The 16,598-nt window shown below is 30.0% G+C and overlaps 1 protein-coding gene across 3 annotated transcripts in view; it reads right to left on the bottom strand.

Annotated features, from left to right (window-relative positions):
* LOC130678721 (GATA zinc finger domain-containing protein 14) overlaps positions 1 to 16,598 on the bottom strand; it is a 162,364-nt gene that overhangs the window by 25,315 nt on the left and 120,451 nt on the right. For all 3 annotated transcript variants that reach the window (XM_057486152.1, XM_057486151.1, XM_057486153.1), the window contains one exon: positions 4,165 to 4,226. In XM_057486152.1, coding sequence (XP_057342135.1) covers positions 4,165 to 4,226 — 62 coding nt within the window. The remainder of the gene's footprint in view (positions 1 to 4,164; positions 4,227 to 16,598) is intronic.

Genomic DNA, 16,598 nt, shown 5'->3' with positions numbered 1-16,598 from the left:
TCAGGTGCAGATCTCGTAAAGTAAGACGTCTTAATCCGCGTGTTTGCCACCCTCGCTTGTAGCTCGGGTAGGCAATTACACACACGGGTCGGAATGTTCTACTTTCTTCCCTAGGTATGTAATTGGCAATTTTTTAACTTCCCGCTAAGAAAATTGTAAATTTTCAAAAATTCGGGAAGTTATTGGTTTCGGTCCGATTTACGAAAATCGAATTTCCATCAGATGTCGACGTTTTGAGGTCCTAGGAAGCTATTCTGACTAATTTCAAGATGATGTCCGAGTGTATGTATGTATGTATGTACGTACGTACGTACGTATGTACGTACGTACGTACGTACGTACGTATGTAAATACCTGTATCTTTTGAACGGATGAACCGATTTTGAACTTTAAGGTGCCATTCGACGCGGATTGTCAATATCTTGAAGCCGAGAGAAAATTGAGCTTGATCGGTAGGGCTCGTTCAGAGATATTCCAAAAATAAAGTTTTTTCAAAAATGTTTTTTTTGGATAACTTTTAATGTGCTCGATGGATTCATTCCAAAATGGACTGGGCTCTAGAGCTTTATAAGCCACGTCGAATGTCACCTCAACCATCAAAATCGGTTCATTCGTTCAAGAGAAACCGTTGTCGAAAGAATTAAAAAAAAAAATTTTTTTTATTTTTCCTGAAATATCTCAAAAACGACTCGATAAATCGAATCCAAAATTTTATCAGCTTTAGAACTTGACAAAACGCGTCGATTGCCGCCTCAACCATCAAAATCGGTTAATTCGTTCGCGAGATATCGTGGGAGAAAGAAATGCTAAAAAATGTTTTTTTACAAAACAATGGCATACAAAAGTATTTGCGAGCTCGTAGAGCTCGAAAATGTATTCACAATAGTGTTTTCGAGCTCAACGAGCTCGAAAACAGCGGGAAGTTTTGGGGCTGGCCCGCAGGGTCAACTGACAGACCGATTTTTTTATCGGAATTTATGCTATTGTTTTAATTTTCCCACACAATTGCTAGTTTTGTTGGTTATTAGAATGACTTGAATATTTGAAGGTTTGCAATGAATAAATGAGATTGTGACAGGGATGAAATCAAGTCAGAAACTAATTGAGCGAGCAGAAACATATGATTTTTTTCTCTAGGGAAGAAACTGATCAGTTACTACCCGCTTAATCGCATTGGTCTGAAAGTTGCTTGTTTCGACGGACAAAACAGGCATTGAAACTCGCAGTTTCAATGAAGATAGCATAAAAAATTAAAAATTATGTTCGTATAATTGTGACTAATTTGAGTATCGTCAAAAATTTATAACCGTAATTTAAACGAAAAAAAAAACATAATTCTATACACATGTGCTATTTTTTCCGTTGAAATATTTCCCCTATTTTTTTGTTCTCGTAGCAAGACTCCTTATCCAGGAATATTTATCGTCCCATTTCGTTCTCTAAGTACACAGTAAGAGCCACATTTTTATGTTCATTGTCCGGGCAAAAGTGCAGTACAGAAAAAGGGAAAATAATGGCTAGACATTCTTAAGCAGTGCTATTGCAAAACGATTGAGATACAGAAAATAATACATAGCTTTCTCAAGTGTAAACTTGACGTTATAATTGGAGGTAAAATGCTGGCAATAAAGTTGTTGCTGCTGTAGCTGCTGTCTGTTGTTTATACTTATACTTTATAAATAACTCTCATGAAAGTATTACATAAGAAGAAAGAAAATTCATTAAGAAAATAAACTGCATTATAAGACTCAAATAATTGCTTTCAAGATAATACTTATACATTAACTTGACATTTTAATTCCCTTTAAATTTATATTAAACTTACTTGGATAATATATATTATAGATAATATATATTACACATTACATATAATATATCTATCGCGATTATATCAGTCTGATTTAATATATAGGGGAGTTTGGGCCAAAATGAGATGCCATTTTTGAGCCGAAAAAAATTCTTTTTTTTATTTGGAAATGATTATTGTAAAAAAGTTTGTGGAGCAAACGCAGATTAAATTCAGTGAATGTGAAGCGGATCATTTTTTATTTATTTAATCCCCTCGGAGTGAAATTTACTTCGAAAGGGAGTTTATTTTAATATTAAAACTGCGGATGAGAGAATGCGGATTAAAATAAAATCTACATCACTCCGAAATCACTCCGCTGACAAATAATTCCCTTTTCACTCCGTATGTGGAGAGATTTTTTTCAAACTCTGGAACCCCGAGGAACGGAGTGAATGCGGATTTAAATAAAATCCATATTCACTTCCAATTTTATACAATGCAGTTGTGATTTATCGGAAAAAATAGGGCAAGTTGATCAGCCCGGATGTAGTTAATTTGAAATTTTCAGTAAAAAAAAATTGGATTTTAGTCTTCGTTGCCTAAATTATTTTAATCAGAACTAGAAGAAATTTACTCTGGGGAAAATGAGCCACGATTGTAAAAAAAAATCTGTCTATCGGTTGACCCTGCGGGCCAGCCCTAAAACTTCCCGATATTCTGCAAATATCGATAAAAAAATAATGTTGCCGGGGACTTTTTTAGCTTAATGTACCCCCAAGACCTCTGTAAATTTTTTAATTGATCTATCGAACAGTTTTTTGGGAATCATCGATCAAAGTTTTGCTAAACAATTAAAGGAGCAAGTTTTGTTCCTTTAATTGTGTAATCATAATCAAAATGAAAAAATTATTTTTTTTTTGGACTGTTCTCAAATTTTTGCGTTGCTGACTCAGCAAATGCAAAGAAATGACAAAAAAAATAAAAAATTTCCAAAAAATGTCGAAAAAAAATAGAACACAAAAAAAAAGTTTCGATATTTTTTTTCTTCGATTTTTTTTTGACTCTTCGAAAAAAAAAAATTTAGAAATTTTTTGTCTCGCGGTATTTCTCATGTTTGCGCAATAACCGGAGCTTTTAAAAAATTTTGAAAAAATGCACCAAAACTAGAGATTTTAAGCTATAAAATGCTTTTTTTAAAATCTCAATACGATTATTTTTCACCAAGTTACAACCTTCCAAAAATCACAAAAGAATTTATAAAATTTTTCTGCTCCTTTAATTTTTTGCATTAGTGTATAATTATTAACTATTAGAAAATGCTTATTAAATATTAAAAAATAATTTATTGAATAACAAGAAATGAGTTATTTAATATTAAAAATTCGTTTCTTAAATATTAAAAAATATTTATTTAATACAAACAAATGGTGTCTAAGAATGATACTGAAGTTAGCAGACGTCTAATAATTTTTTGATTTTTTTTTTTAGACGATAAACCAGAAGAAAAAAAATATTTGAAAAAATTGCACCTGTAGTTTTTAAAATTTTTTACATGTGCATATTTTTAGTTTTTTTTTTTTCTTCAAATTTAATTGTTAAAAAAAAAATCCAAAAATTTTGAATTGTCTGCTAACTTCAGGATCATGTCTAAGAACTGATTTCTTAACTATTAAGAAATCTGTTTGAATACTAAAAAATCCTTTTACCAGTGTAATTATTTATAATTAATTTACCTCAAAATAAATTCCACTAATGCGAATTTATTTTTATAACTAAAATATATATTCATGTTAAAAAAAAAGGTAAAAATAAACGTACGCGAAAATTATTTAAAGTTTCTAATTAATATTCTAGTAGCAACGACATTGGTCTCAAAATTTTCCCACCTAACTTACTTGTCTTACTGTAGTACGACATCGTTGAGAGTCAGTTTTCACGCAAGAATAAGACTATTTCCTCTAACTATATTTCTACAACTACTTTGTCTTCTTCTTCTTCGTCTTACCACTTGCAGAGGCTTCTAACAGGGTGCATAAATCAGAGCTTTTAATTGCCTTGCCTGAGTTTATTTAAATAATTTAAATGCTTGATGTCTTTGAGTAAAGAAACGACATTTTTTCTTTTATAGTAAAACGAATAAGAGTGATGAAGCCTAGAACGCTATCCAATTTCCACTAGTGGTGTCTCATTCAATAAAACTCACTTTTCAAATTTAATTATATTTATTTTAAATCATAAATAATTTAGCGTCAGGTTTGATAGAAAAGAAAAACTTTTTCAAGCTAAACTTAAAAGAAACCGCGTTACATCACTCGAAAAATAGTAAGAGGGAAATATGGGCCCCCCAAATATTTATAACAATTAAATTTACTTACGATGTTCATTTCTTGGTCTTGAATTTCTTTGTAGACCTCCACGATTCTCATTAAAGCAGAACCTGTAATAAAAAAAAATATATATAAATACTAATTTCGAAAACTAAAAACAGTATTTTACATTAATTTATTATAAATAGTAAATAAAAGTTTTGCAGAATTTTTTTCTGGCATAAAATAAGCTTTCTTAAGTTTAAAAAAAAAAAAAATGTGATAATAAAACTAAAGTTTTCTCGAAAGTAGCGATAAAGGATAGAGCTCAGTAACGGTATTTACAGGGGTTGCAAGTCAAATAGGAGTGAGGCCAAACGGGCATTGCGGCACAGGATCTTGAATTATTCAAAGACCAGTGGCGATACTTTAATCCGGTTGGTGTGCGGGAGTTGTGGACCGAGCTTAAACGCGTGGCGCCAACGCTTTCCCAAGTGACTTTCACAGCGAAAGAAAATTCTCACTTTTTTTCTCACTATTTTATACAATTCTCGATGGAAAAATATTTTAAATAATTTATACATTGTCAACAAAGTATATAATTTATTTTAATTTCTTTCCAATTGATTAAAAGTTTAGATATTAATTTTACTATTGAGAAATCCGGGGCAAAGTGAGAAACTATTGTATGAAGGATTTTTTTTTTTTGTTTAAAAACTTTTATTTACGGAGCTTAAGGTAAAACGAGGCAAGTTGATCACAAAAATTTTTTTTGATAGTGGTCCATTTCGTCTCGTGGTTTTGTTTTGTTATCTCTTCCTAATTCAAGAAAATGAATCGAATAATAAACACTTGAAAAAAATTTTTTATTTACTCAAAATTTTGACAACACGCCTCTAGTGGTCAACTTGCCCCATTTGTCTTTAAACATCATAAGTAAATATTTGTAATTAAAAAATATACTATTTTTTCTCGTATGTGATGTAAAAAAAACTTTCGTAATTAAAAATTGAATAATTATAAATTATAATTAGCGACGAATATTTAAAATTCTTCTTTAATATTAAATTTGAAAAACTGAATATTTCAAATAAAATCCTACGACAATTTATTAATTTTGTTCCTCAATTTTTCGTTGAAAGCATATTAATATAATTTATTGCAAAAAAAATTTTAAATTATCTAAAATTTTTTTCAAACATTATATCTGTAAATAATGTGTTCAATGATCGAAAATGAGATTTTATTTTTTTATTAGTATCAGAGGCCATTAATTATTAGCGCTACACAGTAATGGATTTATGGAGGATACGAGTGATTCATGAGTGAGATTTAAGAGTTAATTAAGTTTTTAATACGTCACTGAATTTTCACCCACTAGATAATTAATATTATTTTATTTACAAAAACCCACAAAAAATTTACTATAACAATCATAAAAACTCTCAAAATGTCTCCTTTACTCTTTTCGTAAAAGGAAAAGTCACTCCAAAAAAAATTCCAAAAAAGTTTGTCATGTAGAACTTCTAAATTTGAGACAAATTTTAAACTTCACGTGGAACTTTTTTCGATACTTTAGGATTTTAATAGTAAAAATATGGTTGGTTTAGAACATTATGTGGGTAAACTTCTAGTCAAATGATAACATTTTTAATACTCGAGTATTTGATCAAAACGTATATTTCCTAAATTTTTCTTTCTAATATAAAGATTTTAAATTATGGATTTTTGAATTTTTTTTTTTTATCTAGAGAAAAACGAAGTATAAGGGTGAGGTGGGCAAAGTGGGCCCCTTAAGGAAAATAATTATAATATCATTAATTTTTTTTACGCGTTTACTTCTGTTTAGACCTTTGATACTTATTTTCACTTTTTTATGGTGCGTCAGTAAAATTGAAAAATCGAAAATTAGGGGCAAAGTGGGCCTTCTAAAAAATTTCGGGTTTGATATTTTTTATTCTTTACACGTGAGATATTTTCAAAGAACTATAAAACAATTGTGTTATAATTAAGGCCAAGAATTTGGTTTTTTTAAGAGGGAGAGATAAAAGATGGGAGGAGCTGAATTTCTGATTGGTTGAATTTTTATAGATTTGTATTTGTTTATTTGAATCGAGTGAAAAGAGCGATGAAACAAAAATAAGTTTAATCAATGCAAAACAAATATACTAGTCACATAACCATGTATATTTGTAATCTTGATGTGGAACTTCGTTGGTTGAAACTCTAAAATATGCAGTCAACTATATTTTGAATGAATAGAAGCCGTCCAGCATGCAAATCATGTTCCAATTAAAGAAAAATTTTTTAATCCGTCGGCTAAAGTAATATCATCTAAAATATTTGCAAAATAATGCCTAGTTTAAATTCATTCAAAATATAGTTGGGTGTATATTTTAGAGTTTCAACCAATAAAGTTCCACATCATCATTACAAATATACATGGTTATGTGACTAGTATATTTGTTTTGCATTGATTAAACTTATTTTTGTTTCATCGCTCTTTTCACTCGATTTGAATAAGCAAAAACAAATCTATAAAAATTCAACCAATCAGAAATTCAGCTCCTCCCATCTTTTATCTCTCCCTTTTAAAAAAAAACCAAATTCTTGGCCTTAGTTATAATAATTACAAAAATCATTTTAATAGTCTGCTGCGATACAACTTTAAAACGTAATTACATTATCTTTAACTTTCTTAATAAATTATATTTAATGAACAGTTTTGGTAGTCTATTTTAGCCCTCATTATATAAGAGATTCCGATAAACTTATTATCCGTTTGAATTTATTGACGTATAGAAAATTTTGAGGGGTCCACTTTGCCCCCATATTTTTTGAAGTTTTAAAAATTTTAAGGGGCTCATTTTGCCCCCTCCTCCCTATAAATACATTTTGAGAATTATGGTTTAAAAACGTTCTCATCCAGCCTAAAAATTGTCCACCTTAAGTTCTAAATTAATCGGATTTTTTACTACTGGATGTTTAAAAGTTCGAAAAAAAGTCAACTTGAAGTTCTAATCTGTCTCAAATTTAGTAGTTCTACATGTCGGATTTTTTTAGAATTTTTTTGGAACAAATTTTTTTTGCGCGGGGACCTTAAAAAAATTAAAGATAAAAATGTACACAAAAGTAATCTAAATGATCTCCGTAAACATTAAACATTAGTGAATGAGAAATCGCAGTGTCACATCTCGGCCAAGCAATGTGGTAATCCTTTGCAATACGTAAAGCTCAAACTAACAGTGGCACCAGCATATCGGCTAGTAGTATAGCCAGGTGTACGTGAATAGGAAAACCCTATATATGTATATAGATACATATATATCTAAATGTATATGTACACGATAGGTACAGTGAATAAGGGAATGGGAGGAATGAGAAGCGAGAGGGTGTAACGCAGCGTAACGACGCTTACGGGGCTTTGGTTCCGATATGCGGCTTCACTGGGATCGGGTTAATGCTTGAAGCAAGGGTTTAGCGAGACAACGTAAACAGGAACAACAAACCCCCATCCCTATTTTGCATTGCAATTTCTCAGTTCCTCTGGTAAATAACCAAAAAAAAAATAAAAAATAATTATCAATAAATTATTATTTTAATGAATTTCGTTGTGTCTATTGTTAAAAAATACAAACGAGTAATAAAATCCGCTTTAATATAATCATTTAGTGAATTATCAAATTACTGGGGTTTTTACTCACTATAAACGTTTTATTTAATTTAATTTTATTTTTAATCTCATCAGCATCACACTTATCACAAGGTGATTTAAATAATTAACGAAACAAAAAAAAAAAAATTAAAAAGCGTCGAGTAGCGTGTAGTGATGAAATGGCCGGAAGCTCCATAAAAGCGCGGACCCTTCCTGAATTGTTGATGCACCTCTACTTGGAAAAATATACCATTTACGTTTGCGTGTAACAGAGAAAACTAACAGCACCATCTCCAATATAACTTATGTTAGAAAGCTTTGTAAGAAGTTTCTTGAGCTTCTGAGCTTTATAAACCAACCATTCTCTCGGCTAGTGCTGTTTAAAAACTAAACTTTAAAACTGAACTTGTGTATTCTCGTAACGCATTTTTAAGTACTTTCGAATACAAAATAAAAAAAATTACAATTTACATATTGAATTTAAAAAAGGATTCAACTCAATACGACCAACTGAAATAAATGTTAAATTTTATTTTTTTTGATACAGTTGCAACTGTATATTCCATGGAATATAAAATTTATAAATCCAACAGATTGTGGAATACTACTTTTCCTTTGATAAAATCACTATTGAGGAATTTACCATAGACAAATATTTGAATGGTTGAATACAAGTTCAGACCAAGATCATGACATTGGATATTCTGTTTGTCTCGGTTCCCTTTCAGTAGTTTCTGTTCAGATTGTAAATTCTCAACCAATCTATACATCTACGTGTATATATGTCTATAAGTATGAAAGTGTCAATGTATAGAGGAAACCGGGGCAAAAGGAGACATCATTTTTGGGGATAAAAAAATTTCTTTTGTTTAAAAATGATCAGTTACGATTTGTAGAAGTACTTGAGGCGAGATCACTTTGGACAATGAAACCAATTAAAAATTTTCAGTAAGATTTATTTTCGCAAAATGCTTATTTTTCTAGTGAGAAGTGGGAAAATTCAAATTTGAGGTAAAACTGGGCTATTAATGAATCGAAATTATTTTTTTTTGCTTGACTTATTGTTCTTAGTCTATATGACAATTGAAGCTCATGTCGATAATTATCGATATTAAACTCATAACTGCTGTTAATAAAATATTTTTAAAAAATTCAATAATTAAGTTTGTGACTTTTTTCAAATTACTTGTCATCTTTTTTACGACTCAGACTCAGCTTTTTCTAGTACTCAATAAAAAAAAAAAATTTTTTTTGCACTGAAAATTTCAAATTAGCCCTCACTACCTGGACTATACAACTTGTCCCATCTTTTAATGCATTGATAGCATTTTTCAAAAAGAAATTTCTTTATTTAAAAAACTATCATTTCAAAATTGTATTCTGAATGTATTGTTCTGCCAGTTGGGGCATTTCAAGATTTGTATTGATGAGAATTGTGGAGTAATTTTAAATTTTGGTTAGTATTTGAAAAATGTTGTTGAAATTAATAATTTTAAAGGCTAGATTTCATTGTATTTAATTATTGTTTATGTATTGACTAAGATATAAGTATTGTATTTATTATTTGACGTTTGTATATATTGTCAATTTAATGTTATGTATTCCTCATTGTAGAGCTCTGAAGAAGTCAGGAATTACTGACGAAACGTTGGCGATGAAATAAAAAATAGTCCACAAGAAATCGAGTCCGTATTTCCCACTAAGAATTAAAGTATTTATTTAAAAATTTTGTTCTACTTCTTTGTTTACATTTTACCCCAATCTTTTCTATGTAAGTGTTGATATACATTTAGTCGGGTCGTATAAAGATGGGTATAAATATCCGGAGAATTTGTTTAAGCATTTGGCTTGGAGTTATAAAAAAGAATCCAAGTATTTGCTTTTAAATTTTCGAAGAAATTTTTATGTTTGAGCAAAAGATATAGTTATTTCCGGATACTCATTTAACTTTGCTTGTACGTACTTTCATAGCAGAGTGCGGTTTAATATTGTTTTATTTAGCTGCAATGCGGATGAGTGAGCAAGTAAGTTTTACGCTTCCAGCTTCTCTATCTGTAAAACACTGGAGTTTATGTTTGCGTATATTATGCAAGTTGTGAGTACTTTAGAATATAAAAAAAAACTTGAAAAAAAAAAAAAAAAATATTAGCAGATAAAAAAAATTAAATATGCGTAGGAGAAATATGAAAGGGTTGTAAAGTTGAATACGAAGATGAAGAAAAAAAAACGGAGGCAAGGAAAGGAAAATCTGGAGAAATAGAAAGATGTTTGCTCCAGGCAGTTTTCCAGACTCACCACAATTTATTTCGTTCGATCCATTTCATTTCTCGGTCGAGATAACCCGTTACGAAACTTTATTTACCGATCAATGCGGATATAATAGATGCAATTTTTTCCGATTGATGATTTATTAATAAATTCAATTATTAAATTTTATCAATTATACTCGTTGTGCCAGATGTAGGGGAAAGAGGGGCAAAATGGCGTAACCCGAAAATGTTAAAAAAATTTTTTTTTTCCAATGTTTTGTAAACATTCCAAAATCATTTTTGTAAACGTAATTGAGTATTATTTTGAATTATTATTCACCGTTTTCAAAAAATTTTATTTTTGTAACAAAATAGCTCATGCTATTGATTTCATAATCAATGTGTTTTTTTTTTCTTAACAATTTACAATAAAAAAACTCTCGGGGTCAAATTATTTCAAATCTTTTTCAATAATCAACTTAAAAATATTTAAAACTTTTAAAATTTAATCTAATTTTTAATCTATTACTTTAAACGATACATAATTGTTTTTTTAAAAATATCTTCTTTGGAATTAAAACTAACTTAAATCTTTTACTTTAAAGTTAACGATAAATATAGATTAAAAAATTTTAAATAGGTAGCTAAACTTTTTTAAAAATCAAAAGTGTCAATCGAAAAAATTAATGACTTTTGATTTATGATAAAAACTATTAAAATTTTTTTTTTCTTTGCGTTCAATAATCATGTGAAATGTAAATTTTCTTTACGTAAATTACTTACATGAAAATTTAATTTAATCAAATTTATGTGTCATCCAGAAAATTTCTATTTTACCTTTTTAAAGGGGTACTCCATTTTGCCCGCAAACAACGAAATTTTTTTTTAACGGTAGCTAAAAATTTTTTCTATATACATTGAATATCATTAAAAAAAAAACATTTAACGTATTTGAGTCCCCGAAAACTTAGTATTACTTTAAGTATCCCGTTCCCTCCCCATCCCCACCCCTAATTGATTTTTTAAAAAATAAATTTTATTAGAAAAAATCCTTAAGGAAATCCTGCATAAATTATCGATATGGATTCCCACATGACGGTTTTGGGAAGATTTTCATATATGGTCTCTTATATTTTTTTTCTTTTATAATGGATTTCCATACTTTCAACATGATTTTTTTTTAGAAACAGTATAGAGTCCTTATAAAAAAAAATCCGTGTTGTATGGTCGGAATTCGTGGCTTGAAAAAATTTGTTGCATTATTCAAATATTAAAAAAGAAAAAAAATTGGGAAACAAACGTCTGATAATTTTATAAGTGATTTATTATGGACTCATTAAAAATACTTGATGACTATTTTTCTGTTAACTCGAAGAATTTTAATTGTCATTTTTTCATATCCTCAATTTAATTTAAAGATAAAAAATATGTGTGATAATTTGCTAATTAAGCGTTCATTCACTGGGTCAATCACTCCATTTTGCTTTAAATGTATTATTTTCTAATGTCAATGACATGAAGCAAATAAGTGATAATTTAATTTAGAACTAATAGATAAAAAATTATTGTGTTTAATGTATAATTATTTAATTAGCCGATCTACACTAAACTCGATTCGAGTTGAAAAAACCCGATTTCTAAGAGCCCACTTAGCAAAGATAATTTTTTTATCGATATCTTAATCACATCATGTGACGTTTTAAATGCGTTGTAATCTATTGAAATAATTACAAAAAATTGTAATTATCATTCTTTATCTAGGCGGATGTTGTTTTATTAAGTCCATTATGTACTTGAAAAATTCTAGTTTATTCTGATTAATGCTCATTCATGAATCATCAAAAATAAAATTGTATTAAGAAACTAATGAGCTGATACAAAGCTAGGGAGAGGGGACGTCAATAATGAGAATTTTTTCATTGCTTGTAATTTTTTTTAGTTCCTATATAAGTATTCGATATCGATATGACTCAGCCATCAAACAAAATTTTGAATGTTGGGCAAAATGAGCCCTCTAAAAAATATAAAAACTTTGCCAGACATTTAAGACCACCCGAATTGCCCCATGATGTCACTATGACCGTTTTGTACCTAAAAAAACAAAATTAGGGCCTACTTTACCCCACTCTTGGTCCTAGTATATTTTCGCCAAATTTCAATTTTAGAAATGAGAAATTAACGAAAAATTTTTAAAATAAATAAATAAAAAAAAACCTTAATGTCTTTCATGAATAGCTGTGTACAGAATAAATAATAAAAAGTATATACTGGAGTGTATATTCGTTGAGAAAGTGTCACTAACAAAGTTAAAAAAAAAAAGTTGATTAACAAAACTCATAAACCGTAAATAGAGAAAACTTGTAATAGCCAGTGAGTTTAATTAATGAAATGAACTAGAAAGAAAGTTTAACGACACTTGCTGTAATATAAGGTACGTGTTTCAATTGACTATTGAACATTGCCAATTACGTTAAAGTAAGCAACTGGATGCATTTACACAGTGACACTTTTAATCAAAGGTTTTACCACACCTGTATGTTGTTAACTTTGAAAATACGTTGGAAAATCATTTAGCGAGATGTTAACTCCCTTTTCCCCACCTCATCGCGTCTGTTATCTCTCTCGGGCACTCACCAGAAAGTTTGATGAATAAGTTGCCATGGAACTCGTTAGTCGTCGCGTTATGTGTACCGGTCAATTATTAATTAGTAGCGATAATTAAAGCGTTCAAAATTATTATGTTTACAATATAATTAATAATAATAATAATAACACCATCGTATCCCATTATTTTCTCTATACACAGAGATTATATATATCTATGTATTTCCCGACTAGAATTATTTCCTGATTCACCTGAAGTACCATGAGGACCTTGTCAGGTTAACATAAGGTTTGCCTTAAAAGGGTAAACCTGACGAGTTCCTCATTAGGCCCACATTTGGATAAACTTATTCAAAAAACTTTGATTGTCGTCAGGTAAACCTGACGTGTTCCTTATCAGGTCCACACGAGGATATCCTTATTAATGAAAAAGTTATCCAATCCCTTTAAATATTTTATTTACCGGCTAAAAATTAAACGAAGTACAGAACAATAATATAGTTATTTTTTGATATCATAATGAATATAATATTTACACTTGCACGATCACATACGTGAGTCAGCGCAGCGTATAGCATCGAGGAATTTGAATCGGAAGGATGCAGGTTCGAGCCCAGCAGTCATCGGGATTGTTTCATGAATAAAAAACATGTTTACTCCCTATAAGTAATGCTCCTAATACAATAGATCACATTCTGGATCGAATTGAAATTTTCTTACTTTTTTTTCGCAATTTAATATTTTTTAAAAAATAGTTACTAATAAGGCAGCCCTGATAAGGATTTGATGATGATATCCTGATAAGGGCCTCATGTGTCATTAATGTTACATCCATATCAGTTCCTCATCTCATCAAGTTATCCTGATCTGGACCTTATTTGAAATGAGGTTAACCTAATAAGGACCTTGTCAGATCCTTATGAAAAATTCTAGTCGGGTTATAAATAATATTAAATCAAAATAAATAGTATATTTTTGATATCAATTAATACTGGTTTAACGAATCGTATCGTCTGATCTTGACATAAAGTATATCAATCTGTCAAGTTTAAGCCCTTCTTTCAAGAAATGAACCGATAAATCGAGGAGATTAAATTCCGTTCTCTGTCTCATAGAATTTTCTCGATCTGATCCACATCATTCTACTCTAGATATATATTTTATCCCCTCAAACGCATTTCACACGAAGCCTGTTGAGAGTTAGAGCAACAACCATGTTGTTTACTGGATTTTCTTTTCGTCTTTTTCTCTTCCTTCTTCTTATTTTTTTTCTACTTCTACTCTCAAATAACAAGTAGACACTCTCTTTTACGATAAAGGAAACGGTGATCCTCATGGTCTTTTATATACATATATACTCCTTGAAGTTCAAGCACGGCGGATGAAAGTGCATACAGATAGATAAATTTACTAGTAACGAGAAAAATAGAGAATGTGAAAAAGCGTGTGTAGTGAGATTGAGATAAAAAAAAAAAGTTTAAGGAGAATCAAAAAGTTCGAATGGAACATCGGTAGGAAAAATCGGTGGGTGGGTCGGATAGTTTTCCGCATCTGTGCTTGCTTTAGATCGAGGTAACAACATCGTATCTCCTTAACGCTAACTGACTTCACGTCTACTTTGCCTCGTGAATAGCAAATCAGGCTTCACTATTTACTCTTTATACATATATGTAAGTATATTTATTGCGAGTAAAGTAGTTGGATAAAATGAGGTAGTTATTAGTTGACTTTGAGCGAGTTAGTAAAAGATAGAGAATTATAGTAGTAGATGAAGTGACGGTTGAAACAACAATCGTGCGAGTTATTATGCTGCCTTTCTCGCCCCACACAATATACACTCTACTCCTTTACATTGAGGGTAAGGCAAACAGTTTTAAACCGCTCAACCGTCTCAAACTAATTAACGTGCTGGAGATTCCCCAAGTATTTCCATGACTACTGCACGCATACATACATATGCTTGAGTTATCTGTGTACACGTACACTGAATGGTAACTTACATTACTTCAATTTCGTATACATACTATACTAACAGTTTACCAGAGAGGCTGCACTGTAGACTCAATTGTAAACACACGGTCTTATAATTCTCTGGCGAGCAAGTTAGAAATATATATATACATTTAAGTATGGTGTACTGAAGAAGATAAAATCGACGTGTAAGCTGGATGTTGGAAAAGAGGAGAGATGAGAATTCAAGCCAATCTTGGTCGGTAGATCTAACCACGTCAGCAAGGACTTCCATAACGGGGAAATTCACTTGAGAGAAATTGCTGTTCATTGATTACAAGCTGGCGAATACAAGACCCGAGTTTGGGGTTGGGACTATTGCACGTCGAGAGGGTGCTTTTTGTAAGGAACTTGGAATAGATTGTAATGTTCATGACAGAGGGTTACTCACGAGTGTGTTTAATGTCACAAATATCCGTACAGTGAGTTCCCAATCCTGCGTTTTAGAGTAACAGTTTAAAAAATCATTTTTTAATCTTTTTTATAAATGATCTACGGAGTTAGAAATTTTGTGTATTTGTGTTAAAAAATTATTTGGTCAAATTTTTTGTGTTAATTTTTAACACAGAAATCTGGTAATTCAATACAAACCGTTAGTATTATTTTACTTTAACTGATTTTTGATGTTAATTGATTAGAACATCTGGAATGTAACAAATTTCTTGAGTTATTCGAAAATTAACACAAAATTTGTGTTCTTTAGGTAAACACTCCCGCGCGTTTCTTCATTACTATAACCAAGCAAAGCACCGTAGCAGCATTGACTGCAAGGAAACTTGCATTATAATTGATTTACGATTAAATATAATCATAGATAACTTTCATATTTTTATGATATACCTGAAGATCGGAACGTTTTTTGCGGAACAAAAATAAAAAAACAAAATGAAAAGTCAAAAATGAACTAAATCTAGATTTCTGAAATGTTTCTCATAGGTACTAGTATGTTAGCCGAAAATTGTAGCCACCCCCAATTACCACTCAAGTCACCCTTAAGCAGTAGAATTTCATAAATTTTTTCATTTTCATTGCGCGAAAAAAGTTCCGATCTTCAGCAACATTTTTTGTAATCAGGTTCAATGATTTTTTTATTATCATTTTACGGGAGGATAATTTATAGCTCGGTTTTTTATAAAAATCACAGAAAATCGAACTAATTGTTTGCTAAATTGGCATAAGTTGTACTAAGCTTAGATCAGTATACTTGAGTTGGTTAGGCTATGTGCTTATATTTATTAGTTAATTTTAACACGAAAAGTCTGTTAAATTTACAAAAATTTTCTGTCAAAATAACAGATTTTGTGTTTAATTATTTAGCATAAAATTTGTGTTAAAAATCAACACAAACGCAATGTGTTGAATTAACACAAAAATTTGTGTAGACCGTTTGCAGCAGACGATTTGTGTTGAATTTAACACAAAATTTCTAACTGTGTTATAATGGAAAATCAAACTTTTCTGGGCTGATGATGATGATAGTAAAGTTTTTAAGTGTAACATCATACTACAAAGTCTCGAGATGTGTTATGGGATATCATTACATTCACAAGATATAAAGATATTAACTTTATACTGTCACTCTACGTTTTATGAGTTATTACGTCTTGACATATCTCAACGACGCCATCTTGATTTATTATTTCGATACTTTCGTTCAACGACCCATTTTCATCAAATCTTTTTTTAATATTTTGTTATGTCTATATTTTGTAGATCACGATAAAATAAATAAAAGGATTTATGTTACACAAAGAGAAAAATTTTATAATCTCAATGAAACTCTAAAGTTCGCAAATATTGTTTTTTCTCTAGCCAACAGTTTCATGTAATTGAAGGAAAAATTAAACGAGTAGAAAATAAATACATTTTTAATTCTTGTTAAAATATTTTATTTATTCAAAAGAACGATGGAGGGTAAAATCAAGATTTACGTTATATTAACTTTTTTTAATTATTCAACTTTTTAATTCATTTTTTGTAGCAAA

This window comes from Microplitis mediator, chromosome 2 (genome assembly GCF_029852145.1).
Source record: "Microplitis mediator isolate UGA2020A chromosome 2, iyMicMedi2.1, whole genome shotgun sequence".
NCBI classification, from domain to species: Eukaryota; Metazoa; Arthropoda; class Insecta; order Hymenoptera; family Braconidae; genus Microplitis; species Microplitis mediator.
The sequence above is the reverse complement of the archived record's forward strand: the minus strand, read 5'-3'. Positions and strand labels throughout refer to the sequence as shown.